Source organism: Musa acuminata, chromosome BXJ1-10, assembly GCF_036884655.1.
Source record: "Musa acuminata AAA Group cultivar baxijiao chromosome BXJ1-10, Cavendish_Baxijiao_AAA, whole genome shotgun sequence".
In the NCBI taxonomy this organism is placed as follows: domain Eukaryota; kingdom Viridiplantae; phylum Streptophyta; class Magnoliopsida; order Zingiberales; family Musaceae; genus Musa; species Musa acuminata.
The window spans coordinates 23,396,503-23,411,338 of record NC_088336.1 but is presented as its reverse complement, the minus strand read 5'-3'; the positions used below and the strand labels follow the sequence as shown (position 1 = coordinate 23,411,338).

The 14,836-nt window shown below is 39.8% G+C and overlaps 2 protein-coding genes and 1 long non-coding RNA gene across 4 annotated transcripts; 1 reads left to right on the top strand and 2 right to left on the bottom strand.

The window, feature by feature from the left end:
• Positions 1-5,572: 5,572 nt before the first annotated feature.
• LOC135595589 (uncharacterized) lies at positions 5,573-7,945 on the top strand. The gene is made up of 4 exons (XR_010480499.1): positions 5,573-5,768; positions 5,839-6,301; positions 6,946-7,015; positions 7,178-7,945. It is a non-coding gene; the product is annotated as an uncharacterized LOC135595589 (long non-coding RNA).
• Positions 7,946-8,150: 205 nt separating this feature from the next.
• On the bottom strand, positions 8,151-10,233 carry LOC104000961 (probable staphylococcal-like nuclease CAN1). Of its 2 annotated transcripts, XM_009423131.3 has the most exons (9): positions 9,941-10,232; positions 9,787-9,842; positions 9,529-9,643; positions 9,356-9,463; positions 9,077-9,264; positions 8,941-9,000; positions 8,719-8,878; positions 8,565-8,633; positions 8,151-8,476 (listed from the first exon to the last, which is right to left on the bottom strand). In XM_009423131.3, the coding sequence occupies exons 1-9, from the start codon at positions 10,094-10,096 to the stop codon at positions 8,378-8,380; spliced, it is 1,011 nt and encodes a 336-aa protein (XP_009421406.2). In that variant the 5' UTR covers positions 10,097-10,232; the 3' UTR covers positions 8,151-8,377. The 2 variants fall into 2 exon arrangements, 1 of the variants encoding a protein (XP_009421406.2); XR_010480498.1 differs by lacking the exon at positions 8,151-8,476 and having other exon boundaries at positions 8,719-8,870; positions 9,941-10,233.
• A 1,325-nt stretch (positions 10,234-11,558) lies between these two features.
• LOC104000963 (uncharacterized) lies at positions 11,559-14,660 on the bottom strand. Its single transcript, XM_009423132.3, has 4 exons — positions 14,244-14,660; positions 13,541-13,610; positions 13,321-13,379; positions 11,559-11,844 (listed from the first exon to the last, which is right to left on the bottom strand). The coding sequence occupies exons 1-3, from the start codon at positions 14,556-14,558 to the stop codon at positions 13,336-13,338; spliced, it is 429 nt and encodes a 142-aa protein (XP_009421407.2). The 5' UTR covers positions 14,559-14,660; the 3' UTR covers positions 11,559-11,844; positions 13,321-13,335.
• Between the last annotated feature and the right edge of the window lie 176 nt (positions 14,661-14,836).

The following is a 14,836-nucleotide window of genomic DNA, read 5'->3' as shown; positions in this document are numbered from 1 at the left end:
AAATATTATCAAAGAAGGTTTTTCTAAAGTTTTCAGAAAAATAGTCTTTTTGAAAACCTTAGTTACGATAATCTTTTAACAATTAAAAGATTGAATTTGTATCTTTTTAAAAATTTACCCAATCTAAAGTGAATTTACAATCATTTTGAATCAGAAACCACTTGAATATTATCAAAGAATGATGTTTAGAAGCTTTATGAAAAGAATTTTCTTGAAGACTCGAGTTATACTTTTTTTTTTTTTTTAACGAGGTTACATGTTTTAAGTTTTGATCCAAAAACAATGCAACTTTATTAAAAAAAAATTGTAACTCACATTTCACTTATTTCAAAATTTTCTGAATTTTGAGAGAACCTCGAAAATTAATTACAAATGCCTAAAATTAATTTCAAAATTTTCCATTTTTAAGCCTTTAAAATGTGTGTTCAATCTTTAAATGACTCAAATTCAATCTTTTAAGAGCTAAAATCAATACAATGAGCAGCAAGGCTCGTCCGGCATATGATCTCAGGAGCTGGTTTCATCGAGTACTTAAACCTATACGATAAGCATGTCGTTGCATATCACAGTACAATCTAGCCGACAAGCCAAGCCTTTTCTTGCCACCCTTATCAAGTCTCATCGTCTATATCGTACGAGGCTCATGGTGATTCAATTCCATATCACTAGTTATAATAATAAGATCCATCGTATGAAATATCGACTACCATGCATGATGTATGTAGTAGGAATGAATATTATTGGGATACTCTTCCTCGGTTGCTCGAACACATACCAATCCTTCTAGCAAACCAAACAACAACGAGAGGAGGAAGTGGAATGCAAGAGGTTCAGAGATCAGCACCAAAGGATCCACCACCTCAATGTTACTACAACAATATCGAAGTTACACATATACATTAGGATTGAAATAAAATAATATTAGATCGATTTAGGATCTCTATGTGATCCGGGCACTATCTTTAGATCCAAAACTGATTGTCAATATATAAGACTCTCATTCTTTTCTCTTCCTATCTTTTTACAATACTACTTAGATTGATGGATTAGGAAAGTTGAGAGAGAAATCATAATCTACGTCCTTTATGAGATACATTTTTAGTCCTTGACGTCTTGTCTATTTATAGGTGAGAACAAAGGATATAACATAAGTTATTAGGAGAGTTCCTTCCGGTTATCTCCTAATTAATCTTACCTTAATCGGACTTCCTTTCTATTATCTAACAGAAGTACCTGTTCTAATGATTATTATCTCAACCCGAGCACAATAATGAACCAATTGTACGGCAAGCTTAAGGTAAGAAAGAAATGTCTATCTCTTTTACTGTTTTGTTATTATATAGGATAAGAAAGAAATCTTTCTTGTTAAATTGAAAAAAATAAAATAATTAATAGGTTGGTTGCCATAAATGCCATGAATTGTAACTCAACCCAAAGAATTCTGTTTTTGTCGTTCAAATCATAGTGTTCGTTTAAATCAGATTTATATGGTAAGGTGATATGATGGTCAAGAACAAAGCTTTTAAAGAACTTACGTTGGCAATGCCCGTATATGGTTACTATTCAAATTCTAGAATTTGAATACTTGCATTCAAGTTAACAATAGAAATTATCTAATGTTATAAATTAATATTTTTTATTTTTGATATTGGATGAATTAAGAGGTTTCCATAATATATATATATATATATATATCCAATATCAAAAATAAAAAATGCTTCTCGTCGAAGCAGTCTCATTTTTTGATAGCTAATCTAATGGAATTGGTGTTGCCTTCGACTCTCTCATCCCATGTGATACCGTATATTTTGGGTCCAGACTACGTCACAATCGATGCCACATCATGTTACGGTCAAGTCAGCAAGAGAAGCACTCCCATGCGCCGAGCCAGCAATCGTACTAAGACGTCGCTCACCATGTCCCATCCCGGTAAGCCCGGGATGACACCGTATGCCGTCATTCCGAACGTCCCGGGATAACGCCCCCACAAAGGTACCATCTCACCTCTCGATGATCAACCATCACATCAAACCCATGTACGATCGACCCTCGTATAGTAGTATAAAAGCCCTTGGCTGGCATTCGGCTAGAGGAGAGAAAAAAAACAGAAAGCAGAACCCCACACCGACTTACTTGTCGAGGGGCCATAGTCGGTAACGACCCGATGGGGCCTTATGTGCAGGAAAGCGACAACATCCGAGGCGAGGCCATCCCGATCGATAGAGGTGTTCTTCCTCCCGATACACTAATTAGCATCCTAACGAAGAGACGTCAATATTGCGGCGCCACACACATCGACTGGAGAGCTCTATCGACTCTGGCATCTAGCTCAGCCGACCAAAGACTCCCGACAACGTCCCGTGGATAAGGTTGTACTGACTCATCAGTCATGACGCATCTGTTCACCAACACCGTGTTCCTCGGACACACGTCTTGCCTTTGTCTGCTCTTTCTCGTTTTCAGCCTGTATATTTAGTTCCTCACTCGTTCGTGCAGACACACGAGATTTTAGATCGCTTAAATTGGTTGGTCGAATGAACGAGGGCATTTTGCGCAACTGAACAAAGAGGGGACCCTCTCCGAAAGAGGGAAAAAAAAATCGATGCTTTATGAGCACAAGACAAAAACCAAAGCTTTGTCGAGAGAGAGATGCATGTATGGAGGAGAAAATTTTGATATAAAAGGGTCGTCTTTTCTGCACCAGTTTTGAGTATATGAGAACAGTAATATCTTATTATTTGGTTCATTCTCCCAGGCGAGAGCCTTGACGTTGGATGCCAATAGGTGGGAATGACATGGGAGGCCGAGAACTACGTTTTATTGGCGACTTGAAGAGCTCGCACAAACAGCACGGTGATCATGTACTCGGGGAAGCGCGACGAGGCCCTCATCCTCTACCTCTCCTTGATGACGCGTCAACATCACCCTCATCCTGATCACCGCTCCGCTATCCCCATCGTCGTCGTCGGCCCTACGTTCGACCGAGATCGGATGTGGCTTAATGGCAAAGTGGATTCTAACCCATATGGGTATGGGTTGGACAATCCATGGACTTTAGGGATTGACAACTTACCCATTCAGTAACTTTGACATTAGGCGTTTTCAAAATGGATCGGATCAAGTGAATTAGATAATAGATAGACATTTCAGTCTTTCTTCTCCATTCAAGACCTATCCAAAAAGAGAATTTAGTACCTTTTGATCGTGAATATCTGAATATAATGAATCGACCTCGGTGAATATTTTTGTTTCGAAACAAAACAATTAACATCGTCTCTTCACTAAAAGTTTTCACCAAGGAATAACAACAACAACAACAAAATTTTACCGTAGAAAGATCAAATATAAAATCAAAAAATAATTTTAATTACTTATAAAACTAAAATATTAATTAGAAAGAATTAAAATTATGTAAAGAAATTAATAGATGCAATAAAGCATAGATTGTTTTTGGATAACACTTGGATGCTCTCGATAGTTTATGTATTGTTGTCCATTTTGATCATCTCTCTCGTTGTTTGAACCTGCTCCTAAGATTTAGACAATAGGCAGTAGGTGTTGGAGTCTGCTCATAATAGCTAGATGGAGTTTGATGTAACGTTTTGAATATAAAAACTTGAGAAAAAAAATATATGGTTGGAAGGACAAGATGAGAATAGAATAGATAGAATGGACTATGCTCCTTGATGAAGAATTATTGATTTGTCTTTAGATAGGATGTGAAGCACCTCAAGGTATATTCCCACTAGGATTTTGTCTTTGTAGAAGTTAGTGCCACCCGCTCCCGGTGGCTACCACTATTTGGATGAAGGTTGTCCTGATCTGAGTTATATTAGAACTTGGATCGAAGTATGTATGCAATTTTATTTTCAGCTTGGCTTGGTCAAATAAGGTTTTGAATCTTTAAGAGGTGTTTGGATAGGGATCGACTAAAATGTTTGAATGGTGTTGAGATTGGCCCAAGATCACAACTCCCTTAATTAGGCAATTCATGTTTCATTGAATCTTGCTTTAAAATTGGGGAAACTAACTTTAACAACTTTAAAATTGAGTATTTTATTTACGTATCCTTCGTATCTAATTTGGAGGATAACTTTAATATCTCACCGAGTGGTTGTGGACTTACTCTTGATGATAATATTTTCTTTGAAGGGTTTTTCTTGGTTGGTCACTACTCTTCGATAAATGACAATGTCTTGTTTGGCTCATCGTCTAGCATCGAAGGCTCGAACGACTTAAAGTTCTTAACGTTTATAATTAAATGTATCTCTCGGTAGGGTGACAATTAAATTTGGCATGCATCGTTTCTACCGCTTCAAAACTTTGAATGGTTAATATCAAATGGGCTTTTAGCTTCTTGCCTTCTCGTTTGAGTCATTCTTTCCTAAGGTATAGCCAAACAATGTCTCTTTCATAAAATCATCCTTCTACACTAAAGATTCTTCTCATCCTCTTTATGTATATTGCGGATGTTCTCCAAAAATTTTCTAGGCTTATTATGTTGTATTGCTTTTGTCGGAGATAACTAATTCTGAATCGATTGTAAAATATAGATTAAAAGGACTTTGGGATAAATAATCTAAACATATATTGAATAGTGATTTATCGGTAGAACTATGCATCGCCTGATTGAAAGCAAACTCAAGATACGGTAAACTTTCATCCTATATCTTCAAGTGGCGAGAGTTGTATCCTCGGAGGAGATGAGCCATGGTGTGGTTCACTATTTCGATTTGATAATCAATTTACGGATGGAAGGTTGTACAATTCTTTAGTTTGGTGTTCATCATGGTCTAAAGTGAACTCCAAAAACTGCTCAAGAAACACATATCACGGTCGAACACGATAAAACTCAAAAAGTCAAAATGTGTCCACACGTGTTGGAAGAATAAGCAAACTACTTCTTCTCTAGTAATTATCTTCTTGCAATACATGAGTACCATCATATTTGAGAACCTATCGCCCACTATAAAAAGATAGTCATGTCCTCGTCTCATCGTAAGTAAACTTCCAAAGAAGTCCATAGATATGCTCTCCCATGATCACAATGGAACGAGCAACGGTGTGTGTATATCCTTAATTTTAGTTGGCCAATTTCAAAGGACACACTCTCACACGAATTGAGCCACATCTTACTATATCTGGGATTAGTAAACATGTTTATAATCACAAAATCCTCATGAAAAATAGGAGCGACCTACAAATACACAATCAGTAATTTTTCTCCTCAGTAAGTAGAACATGTCATCATGCTTCCTCGTTCACTCAAATCTGAAACCTACAGCTCATTGACAATAAATCTGTCGTCACATTATCCTAAAGTTGCGCACGGTAAGCTTCGCAATCATTACCTGATTCACAACCAGGTCAGCCCACAAAGGCCCAATATCCCGTTCAAAGTAGGAGTCGGCCCACTTCTGTGATTCGGCCCATATTTTGGTCGCAGTGTCCGAGCAGCGGCGGAGGATATCCACCGACAACGGCCCAGGAGCGGGCGGCCACAGCCACCGACGACTGCGGGCTTGAGACGGACAACATCACATTCTCCCCGTCATTCGCCACGATCATCCACTGGCGAGGACAGGGAGAATGGCTGAGATCGGAACTTGTGGGGACAGCTCCCGACAACGCCGAAGCGGACGGGGATAAGACGACTGAGATGGCGGCTAAGAAAAGAGGAAGCTCATAATCGTATTCAGACGAGGGGAAGCGAAGGGCGATCTTACCATTCACTCTTTTTGAAGTCAGTAAGGCTTTAGCTACAGATGGTAAGCTTCCTCGAGTAGTTATGTGATTCACGACTAGACATACAGCGTGATACTGTGCGATCGGGTTCAGTGCTTCGGCCCATTGGCGGGCGAAAGGCCGCGTGGCAGCGACGTAGAAACTCCACGAGGAGCGACTTAGGGCCGGACGGCGGCGCCACCGACGGCTTCACCTAGTCCCCACCATTCGCCACTATTTTGCAAAGAGGCCCTTCTGTCTTCCAAAATTACGTCGAACACCTTCTTTGCGTCGCCGCCACCTTTTATGGGCAAGCGGCTCCCGGATCCGGAGGACGAGAGTCACCAAGACCCCGCTTCGGCCTGTGGTGTGGAACAAGGAGACGACGTCGTCATCCGTGATGGATTTGGCGGACCTGCCGGAGGCCAGCGTCCCACTGAAGGAGGTGGTAGCGGACTGCGCGCGGCGGTGATTCCAGGACGCGCTTAAGGAAGCCAGGGCCGGTGACGTGTCGATGCAGGTCCTTGTCGCTCAGATGTACCATAGCGGATACGGGGTGGCGAAGAACGAGCAAAAGGTGAACGCTTTATGTTGTTCTCCCGGTATTGGATCGGTCAGGACACTTTTAGTTGACGGCGTTTGGATTCTAGGGTTTCTTGGAATGTAGTTTTCCGATTTGCACAGTACTTTGGGGTTTTCGGATAAAGTTCGCTTTTTTTTTTTCCCTCTTTCACTTAAGATTTGATGGTTAGGGACAATTTTTATCGATTAGTTCTTATATGGTCGATTATATTTGTGGGTTTTGTGAAGAGAGTACCGAGTAGAAGATTGAAGCTTTTGATTACATATTGATGAACAGTATTAGCTAAAAACAAAAGAAAGGTGAAGTTTTGAATGCTTGGTAAGTTTTGATGTGCAGAATACGGGGCATAGCAGGCTGTATCATGATCTCGGTTGCATTCTCAGCGATTTAGAAGGTCCATGAGTTTGTTATTAGAAAAGTCCAAAATCTTCTTAATCACCAGAGAAAATTTATATATGTTGCACAATTTCTAGCTTGAATTTTGAAAAGTGCTTGTAGGATTTCTTGTACAGGTGATGTAGCTCGATGCTATTTCATAATTCTTATCTCCTACTTCTTTCTAGACAAAATTTTCCTTTTCTTGTAGGTTTTTTCCCTGTTATCAAAATCTTGATAGTTAACGAGTTGGCATTTCTCAGGCAAATGTGTGGATTACAAAAGCCTCCAGATATCAGTTAACAGTTCGGAAAGTCAGCGACAAGCATCCAGGTATCTGCCTTAGCATTTTTAACATAAAAAATTCAAAATTTGAACAGAAAAGATATATTTCTTTTCTTTCATCTGTCATCCAGAATATATATCTGTTCGTAGCAGTTACAACTCTGCTGTTGGTTAACTTATGTTGATCATTGTTTTAATACTTTTCTTTAGGCTACAATGCTAGTGATTCTTATTCTGATGAAGAGAAAAATTAAGTTGGTCTTGATCAGGTACGACTTCAATTTTTGAGAGGCATGCTGTAGCAAGTTAAAATTATGTCCATCATTTACATTATGCTTAGTATCACTTATTTCATGGTCAAGATGACCATCTATATCGATTCATTTGGAGTTCTATTAGGTTCCGATGTTTTAGTTTGAATGGGAGATCTTGGTCTTGAACATTATCGAGGTTATATAGTGTTATGCTATTTTAGAATATTTGGTAATGGCAAACATATTATGGATGCTTAGAACTATGTTTCTGGAGTACATATGACTGAAACACAATTTATTAGCTTGACGAGGAAATTATGAAAGGGTGTTTTGCTGTAATTATCAGTATTTCAATTTATATTCTCAAAATATTTGTGAGAGGTCTTGCGTTGGAGGAGACAATATAATTAAGATTATGGTAATAAGAAAGAAAGGAAGATCCAGAGTGTTACAATCACATCTGAATAGACAGTGGGTTGCTTCTGCTGGATGCCCAACTTACCAGTATTGATGCTCTAAAGGAATGCAGAATTGCAGGACTTTGTCAAGAAAATTCTTGTTTCCCCTTGTTGATCACTTCATGAGATCATTGATTAGATATCTTCTTTTTTTTTTTTTTTTTTTTCTTTTATGATTATATTGGCAATTGGTCTTTTTGGTTTCTAAGGCTCTTGTAATATTTCTCTTATCTTGTGGCAGTTTTTGAAATTATATTTTTGGTACATTGTGTTTACGTTGGATGTTTCTACTTTGGTGTGAATGTTTAGAGTTGTCAACCCTCACTCTATCTTAAGAAAACATTTTTGAATGAAATTTCTTGATAAGAAAATATACTGGAGTGTTCTTAATGTGTGTTCATTTGAATCTTCCCGAGTAATAATGCATCGACTAAAAACATATCTACAGATGGATCTTCTATTGCTACAGGATTCTGTAAGTTGAATTTGAAGATATTATAGAATCATTCCCAACAATGATAACAACTATTTGGGATAATCTAAATCATTACAAACAATTATATCCAACATAAATGATACAGAAATTTCTCAGACCCAACACCTAATATTCACTGAGCACAAATAATGTCTTCCCCGTTTCCAGGAGATTGAAGAACGTAACGTCCTCTGTATCTTATAGCCTTTTCTGTTTTTGCCCTTCATGCTCCATTACGTCTCGCTTTTCTCCATTCCCATGGCTTCTCAGGGTGGGAAGAAGCCCACAGGCCAACGCGAGCAGCTCGTGCATCTTTCTCCCACTAAGGACACATCGATCAATGCTCAGTTTCGACGCGAACTCTTGGAAGCTTCATCGAAAGAAGGCAAATGATGGAACATTAGACTAACCCTTGCAAGCTCCGGACGTTTGTCGTAGCCGACGTAGTGCCATGCAAGCCCCCGCTTCAGCATCTGCTCCTGTAGAATGAACAGGACTACGTGTCAGAGACAGCGTCGAAATGGTAGGTTCAGCAATCTGATAACTTTCTTCCTCGAGTCTCACTTGAACATAGACGCCATTGCAGTAAATGTCTCCCACGCAGCGACCGTATCGATCATCTCCGAAAGCGTAGACCTTGAGACGCTTCCCTTGTACCAGTTTCACCAGTTCCTCCTTAGCCTCCTTCCCAAAGGGCATGGAGCTCTCCGGTGCATCTATTCCCCTGTTCGCTTATCAGCGAAATCACAGCAAAGTGGGCGAACTAGTCCTAAATTTGAAGCATACCTTAGCCTAATTCGATACTTCCGAGCAAGAATCTCCTCGTTGTTTGTCCCAGCGATTACCCTGCAGTCGACATGATCCATGATATGGCAAAGCTTCACGAACTAGCTCGTGACAGGGAATCGCCAAAGTGGATTACCTGTAACCTGCATCAGTAATGACCTTTTGAAGCGCATCCGCCTTCTTGTAATCCTTCACAGCGCGAGCTCTTGCCCTCTCGATGGCTGCCTCGTGCACGCCTCGAGGGACTTTGGCAGACTCTCTTGGATCAGCTGTGTCTACGTACACAGTGATGGTGTCGCCATCTGCTACAGCCTTGGCATCCACCTAAAACCAGGAAACAGTAGCGTTAGACTGCATCAAGGACATTCTTCTGGCTTAGATCTCAGGTTGAGCAAGGTGATGTGCAGCATCTCACGGGAAGTGTTTGTAGCTCGTCCTTCGCTCCCTCCGGCTTAGAAGATTGAGCAGCTGGGATCTCCGGCAGAGTGTTCCGGAGTGGAAGACCATAATAAGCCAAGAGACCCTGCACATTTGATTAGTCATTCCTGATCATATACGGATTCCATTGTTTCTGTGTGCTCTGCTTACCTCAACATCTGCCTTTTGGTGCCTCTTCAAGGTTCGGATCACGAGTCTGGATGCTTCTTCTGGTGTTGTTGGTGGTGGCTTGGCTTCTCTCCATGCAACTAGCAGTTTCCTGTACCTATATTGGTTTTAAAGTAGCTGAAACAAGTTAGATCACGCACTGTTTCTTCTTGGACAATCATCTGTTCCAAGCATCCTTAGTAGCTCGCAGAAATGAGCTTGTTTGTTTCCTGTATCAGATTACATCAAGCTAAATCGTACCAATTAGCTTGTGCCTTCTTGGAAGAGACTACAGATTGGCTCAGTGCTTCCGGAACCTTGCAACGGCAAAATTAGAAGAGAAGTAATGAGGAATCAAAACACACATATGACTGCAAGAGGTTGAGGATGGGTGGGAAGGATAAGAATCGAGCACCTGAGACGTGATTTCGAAGTGTAAGATATCACGGGCCAGGGCGGAGACGCCGACGGTGGCGCCGGTGACGCCATGAGGCCCCAAAGATTGGTGTTTATCGTTGGGCGTTGACTCGGAGGATTTGCCGCAGAAGAAGCGGAAGAGGCTGTTCCCCATATCTCCCTTGCGTGTCTGCTTCGATGGGGTTTCTCTCTCTCTCTCTCTCTCTCTCTCTCTCTCTCTCCTTCGACGAGGGGGAAGGACGAGAGAGGGGTTGGATGTGGTCGAGGGGAGAGTAGGTCAACGAATCTAATGCCACTTTCCGACGAAGGAAGGGCGAAGGAAAAGGCCAGCGCAACGGGAACAAAAGGATGACGCGTGGAAGATCTGCATTGGCCCGACGCCGAAAGATTGGTAGCGTACACTATCGGATCCATTTAGGCATCGTCATCTTTGCGTATCTTTCCTGGCCTTCTTCGTCTTTGCAGCAAAGGTACTTTAAATGTGGGGCCGGTCTCTGCCACCAATAGAAAGTCAGGTAGTTTGAGGGGTACGACAATATTTTTGTAAAGCACAATAATACCTTATATTTTGGTCATTTAAAATAATACGAATTTACTTAATTGTCACCGAATCATTATTTATTCGAGCAAAAATGAATTGGTAATGAGTCTAACATGACACACATGAGATTTACATTTTCTAAAGGGTTAAATCTTACCATTATTACTTGTCATATAATTTCTAAAAATATATAATATGTCTTCGATGGGTTTGCCATTTTTTTCCAACTATTATTAAATCATTAATTAATAGAATATATGATCTTTTAAAGATTTTTCTTCTTTAAGACATCAATTCTCTATGCAAGTATATAAATTTGCCTTTGAACATCGATAGTTGGCCTCTGGCCATTAATCAGGATTCTAACTATCAGCAAATATCATTTAAAACTCAGGAACAATTAGAAAAAGAAAATTTAAAGCAGAATAACAATTACAAATATTAATCAAAGAAAGAGAATTTAATATAGGGTGTAAATTAAGGGACTTAAATTCGTAAATATGAATTAGGAATATTCTAAATATTTGAGCCAATCTGTAGTCTCTTCCGAGAAGATAAATGTTCCATCATTTGCCTTCTTTCGATGAACCGACCAAGAGTTCTCATCGCAAGTGAGCATTGATCGATGTGTACTTAGCGGGAGGAAGATGCACGATCTGCTCGCGTTGGCCTGTGGGCTTCTTCCCACCCTGAGAAGCCTTGGGAATGGAGAACAGGGAGCCGCAACGGAGCATGAACAGTAAAAGCAAAAGAAGGTTATAAGATACAGAGGACGTTACGGTCTGCAATCTCCTGGAAACGGGGAAGACATTATTTGTGCTCAGTGAATATTAGGTTTTAGGTCTGAGAAATTTTTGTATCATTTATGTTGGATATAATTGTTTGTAATGATTTAGATTGTCCCGAATAGTTGGTAACAAAAGTTTTATCATTGTTGGGACTGATTCTATAATATCTTCAAATTCAACTTACAGAATCCTGTAGCAATAGAAGATCCATCTGTAGATATGTTCTAGTCGATGCATTATTACTCAGGAAGATTCAAATTAACAAACATTATGAACACTCCAGCATATTTACTTATCAAGAAATTTCATTCAAAAATGTTTTCTTAAGATAGAGTGAAGGTTGACAACTCTAAACATTCACAAAAGTAGAAACATCAAACAATTCTTAGTAACAAAAGCGGCATCTAGCCGAAAAGACCTGAAACACATTCTGGATCACTAGTCATGGATTGCATAAAGCTTCAGCAACTCATGGAAACTTTGTTGATTGATACACAGTGGATCTTCCGAACAAAACAGAAAAATCTAAGAACGCAGTCGCCAAACATGAACTGACCTTGGACAAAGCAAACCCTGCAAGAAACACATTATGAATTTGTTAGCAATTGTTGAAATCAAATTCAAGCAAGTAAACAGCAGTGTCAAATTCAGATTGCATCTAACTTTTAATAAATGGAAGGGATCAGATAAATTTTGAGGATGTTTATTCTGCCACAATGGTAATATATAGAGCAACATTATCGGGAGGGTCACCAAGATACCACCTACTCATGCCATGACCTATTTGTTTATGCTAAAATCATGAACAAGTTTATTAACCATTTCTGATAACATCACTAACAATCCAAAACTCTTTGACTTCACCGCTCAAGCTATTTCTTGAAAAACATGTGAAGAACTAAAAGTGGATGGCATAGATCAATACTGAGTTTGGATTCAGATGTATATCAGGAATGAATAAAAAGAGACAGACAATGCACATTGCAGCAGACACTGTGCAAAACCTCTCCTATTCGGTACACCAACTTCCTCGTTTTATTTTGCCTAACATTCTTGGAGTTTATATGCTACCCTGATCCATGTAAAACAGTCCTTGCCAGTTCCTTCATGCACAAACCAGTGCACACCCCATTCAAAGAGATTTCAAGATCCACACCTTATGACATGGAATAGAGTTCAGGTGTTTTAAGAGAAGAATGTATCAAAAGAACATGTGTAACCTCTTGCTTCTGACTTCATGACAACTTAAGTGTCACATGTTACTGATTCCTAATCACACATCTGAGTGTCCAACTTGTGAAGGGATGGAAAGTAAACACAATGAACCAAAAGTATAATTTCAAAAGTTACCACAAGATAGAGAAATATTACAATGTGTATATATATAAGGAGCCTTAGAAACCAGAAAGACCAATTGCCAATATAATCATAAAAGAAAAAAAAAAGATCTCTAATCAATGATCCCATGAAGTGATCAACAAGGGGAAACGAGAATTTTCTTGACAAAGTCCTGCAATTCTGCATTCCTTTAGAGCATCAGTACTGGTAAGTTGGGCATCCAGCAGAAGCAACCCACTGTCTATTCAGATGTGATTGTAACACTCTGGATCTTCCTTTCTTTCTTATTGCCATAATCTTAAGTATATTGTCTCCTCCAACGCAAGACCTCTCACAATTATTTTGAGAATATAAACAGAAATACTGATAATTACAGCAAAACACCCTTACATAATTTCCTCAACAAGTTTATAAATTGATAATCTCAGTTAGAGGAGTTTCAGTCATATGTACTCCAGAAACACAGTTCTAAGCATCCATAATATGTTTGTCATTTCCAAATATTCTAAAATAGCATAGCACTATATGACCTCAATAATGTTCAAGACCAAGATCTCCCATTGAAATTAAAACATTGGAACCTAATAGAAATCCAAATGATTCAATACAGATGGGCATCTTGAGCATGATATAGGTGATGCTGAGCATAATATAAATAATAGACATAATTTTAACTTGCTGCAACATGCATCTTGAGAATTGAAGTCATACCTGATCATGACCAGCTTAATTTTTCTCTTCATCAGAATCAGAATCACTAGCATTGTAGCCTACAGAAAACATATTAATACAATGTTCAACAAAAGTTAACCAACAACAGAGTTGTAAGTGCTACAAACAGATATATATTTTGGATGACAAATGCAAGAAACGAAATATGTCTTTTCTGTTCAAATTTTGAATTTTTATGTTAAAAATACAAGGCCGATACCTGGATGCTTGTCGCTGACCTTCCAAACTGCTGACCGATATCTGGAGGCTTTTGTAATCCACACATTTGCCTGAGAAATGTCAACTCGTTAGCTATCAAGATTCTGGTAACAGGGAATACAAGAAAAGGGAAATTTTGTCTAGAAAGAGGTAGGAGATAAGAATTATGAAATAGAATCATGCTACATCACCTGTAAAAGAAATCCTATAGGCACTTTTCAAAATTCAAGCCAGAAATTGTGCAACATATATAAAATTTCTCTGGTAATTAAGAAGATTTTGGAATTTTCCAACAACAAACTCCTGGAGCTTCTAAGTGCTGAGCATGCAACTGACATCATAGATACAGCCTGCTATGCCATGTATGCTGCGCACCATAACTTACCAAGCAATCAAAACTTCACCTTTCTTTTGTTTTTAGCTACATACTGTTCATCAATATGCTATCAAAAGCTTCAATCTTCTACTCGTTACTCTCTTCACAAACCCCACAAATATAATCGACCATCTGAGAACTAGTCAATAAAAATTCTCCCTGACCATCAAATCTGTGAAAGAAGTAAAAAACGCGAACTTTATCGGAGAACACCCAAAGTACTGTGAAAATCGGAAAACTAGATTCCAAGAAACCCTAGAATCCAAACGCCGTCAACTAAAAGCGTCCTGACCGATCCAATACCAGGAGAACAACATAAAGGGTTCACCTTTTGCTCGTTCTTCGCCACCCCATATCCGCTATGGTACATCTGAGCGACAAGGATCTGCATCGACACATCTCCGGACCTGGCTTCCTTAAGCGCATCCTGGAACCACCGCCGGGCGCAGTCCGCCACCACCTCCTTCAGGGGGACGCTGGCCTCCGGCAGGTCCGCCAAGTTCATCACGGATGCCGACGTCGTCTCCTTGTTCCACGCCGCAGGCCTAAGGGAGGGCTTGGCGACTCTGGTCCTCCGGATCCTGTCGGCGGCGTAGCGGGCGACGTCCTCCAAGCTCTTCGGCTCCGGGAGCCGCTTGCCCATAAAAGGGTGCGGCGGCGACGCAAAGAGAGTGTTCGACGTAATTTTGGAAGAAAGAAGGGCCTCTTTGGAAAATATGTATTATGGACAAACCAACCCGATGGCTACAGAGCAGACAAAGTATGAGAGTAGGAGGTGAGAGGTAGCTTATATGATGGCGGAGCACCGGACTCGGAAAGGAGAGAGCGTAGATTCCTAATAACCGTCTGATTGAGATCGTATGGTTCTAATGTTTATTTGTTATGATTAATTCTATCGGATCGTTATAAACCCTTGTTTTA

Coding starts and splice junctions, on each gene's coding strand:
- LOC104000961 (XM_009423131.3), bottom strand. CDS start 10,096: ATGGGGAACAGCCTCTTCCGCTTCTTCTGCGGCAAATCCTCCGAGTCA. Junction 8,634..8,718: donor GCAATGGCGTCTATGTTCAA/GTGAGACTCGAG, acceptor TTCATTCTACAG/GAGCAGATGCTGAAGCGGGG. Junction 8,477..8,564: donor AACGTCCGGAGCTTGCAAGG/GTTAGTCTAATG, acceptor ATGTGTCCTTAG/TGGGAGAAAGATGCACGAGC.
- LOC104000963 (XM_009423132.3), bottom strand. CDS start 14,558: ATGGGCAAGCGGCTCCCGGAGCCGAAGAGCTTGGAGGACGTCGCCCGC. Junction 13,611..14,243: donor TGGCGAAGAACGAGCAAAAG/GTGAACCCTTTA, acceptor GACATTTCTCAG/GCAAATGTGTGGATTACAAA. Junction 13,380..13,540: donor GGTCAGCGACAAGCATCCAG/GTATCGGCCTTG, acceptor TGTTTTCTGTAG/GCTACAATGCTAGTGATTCT.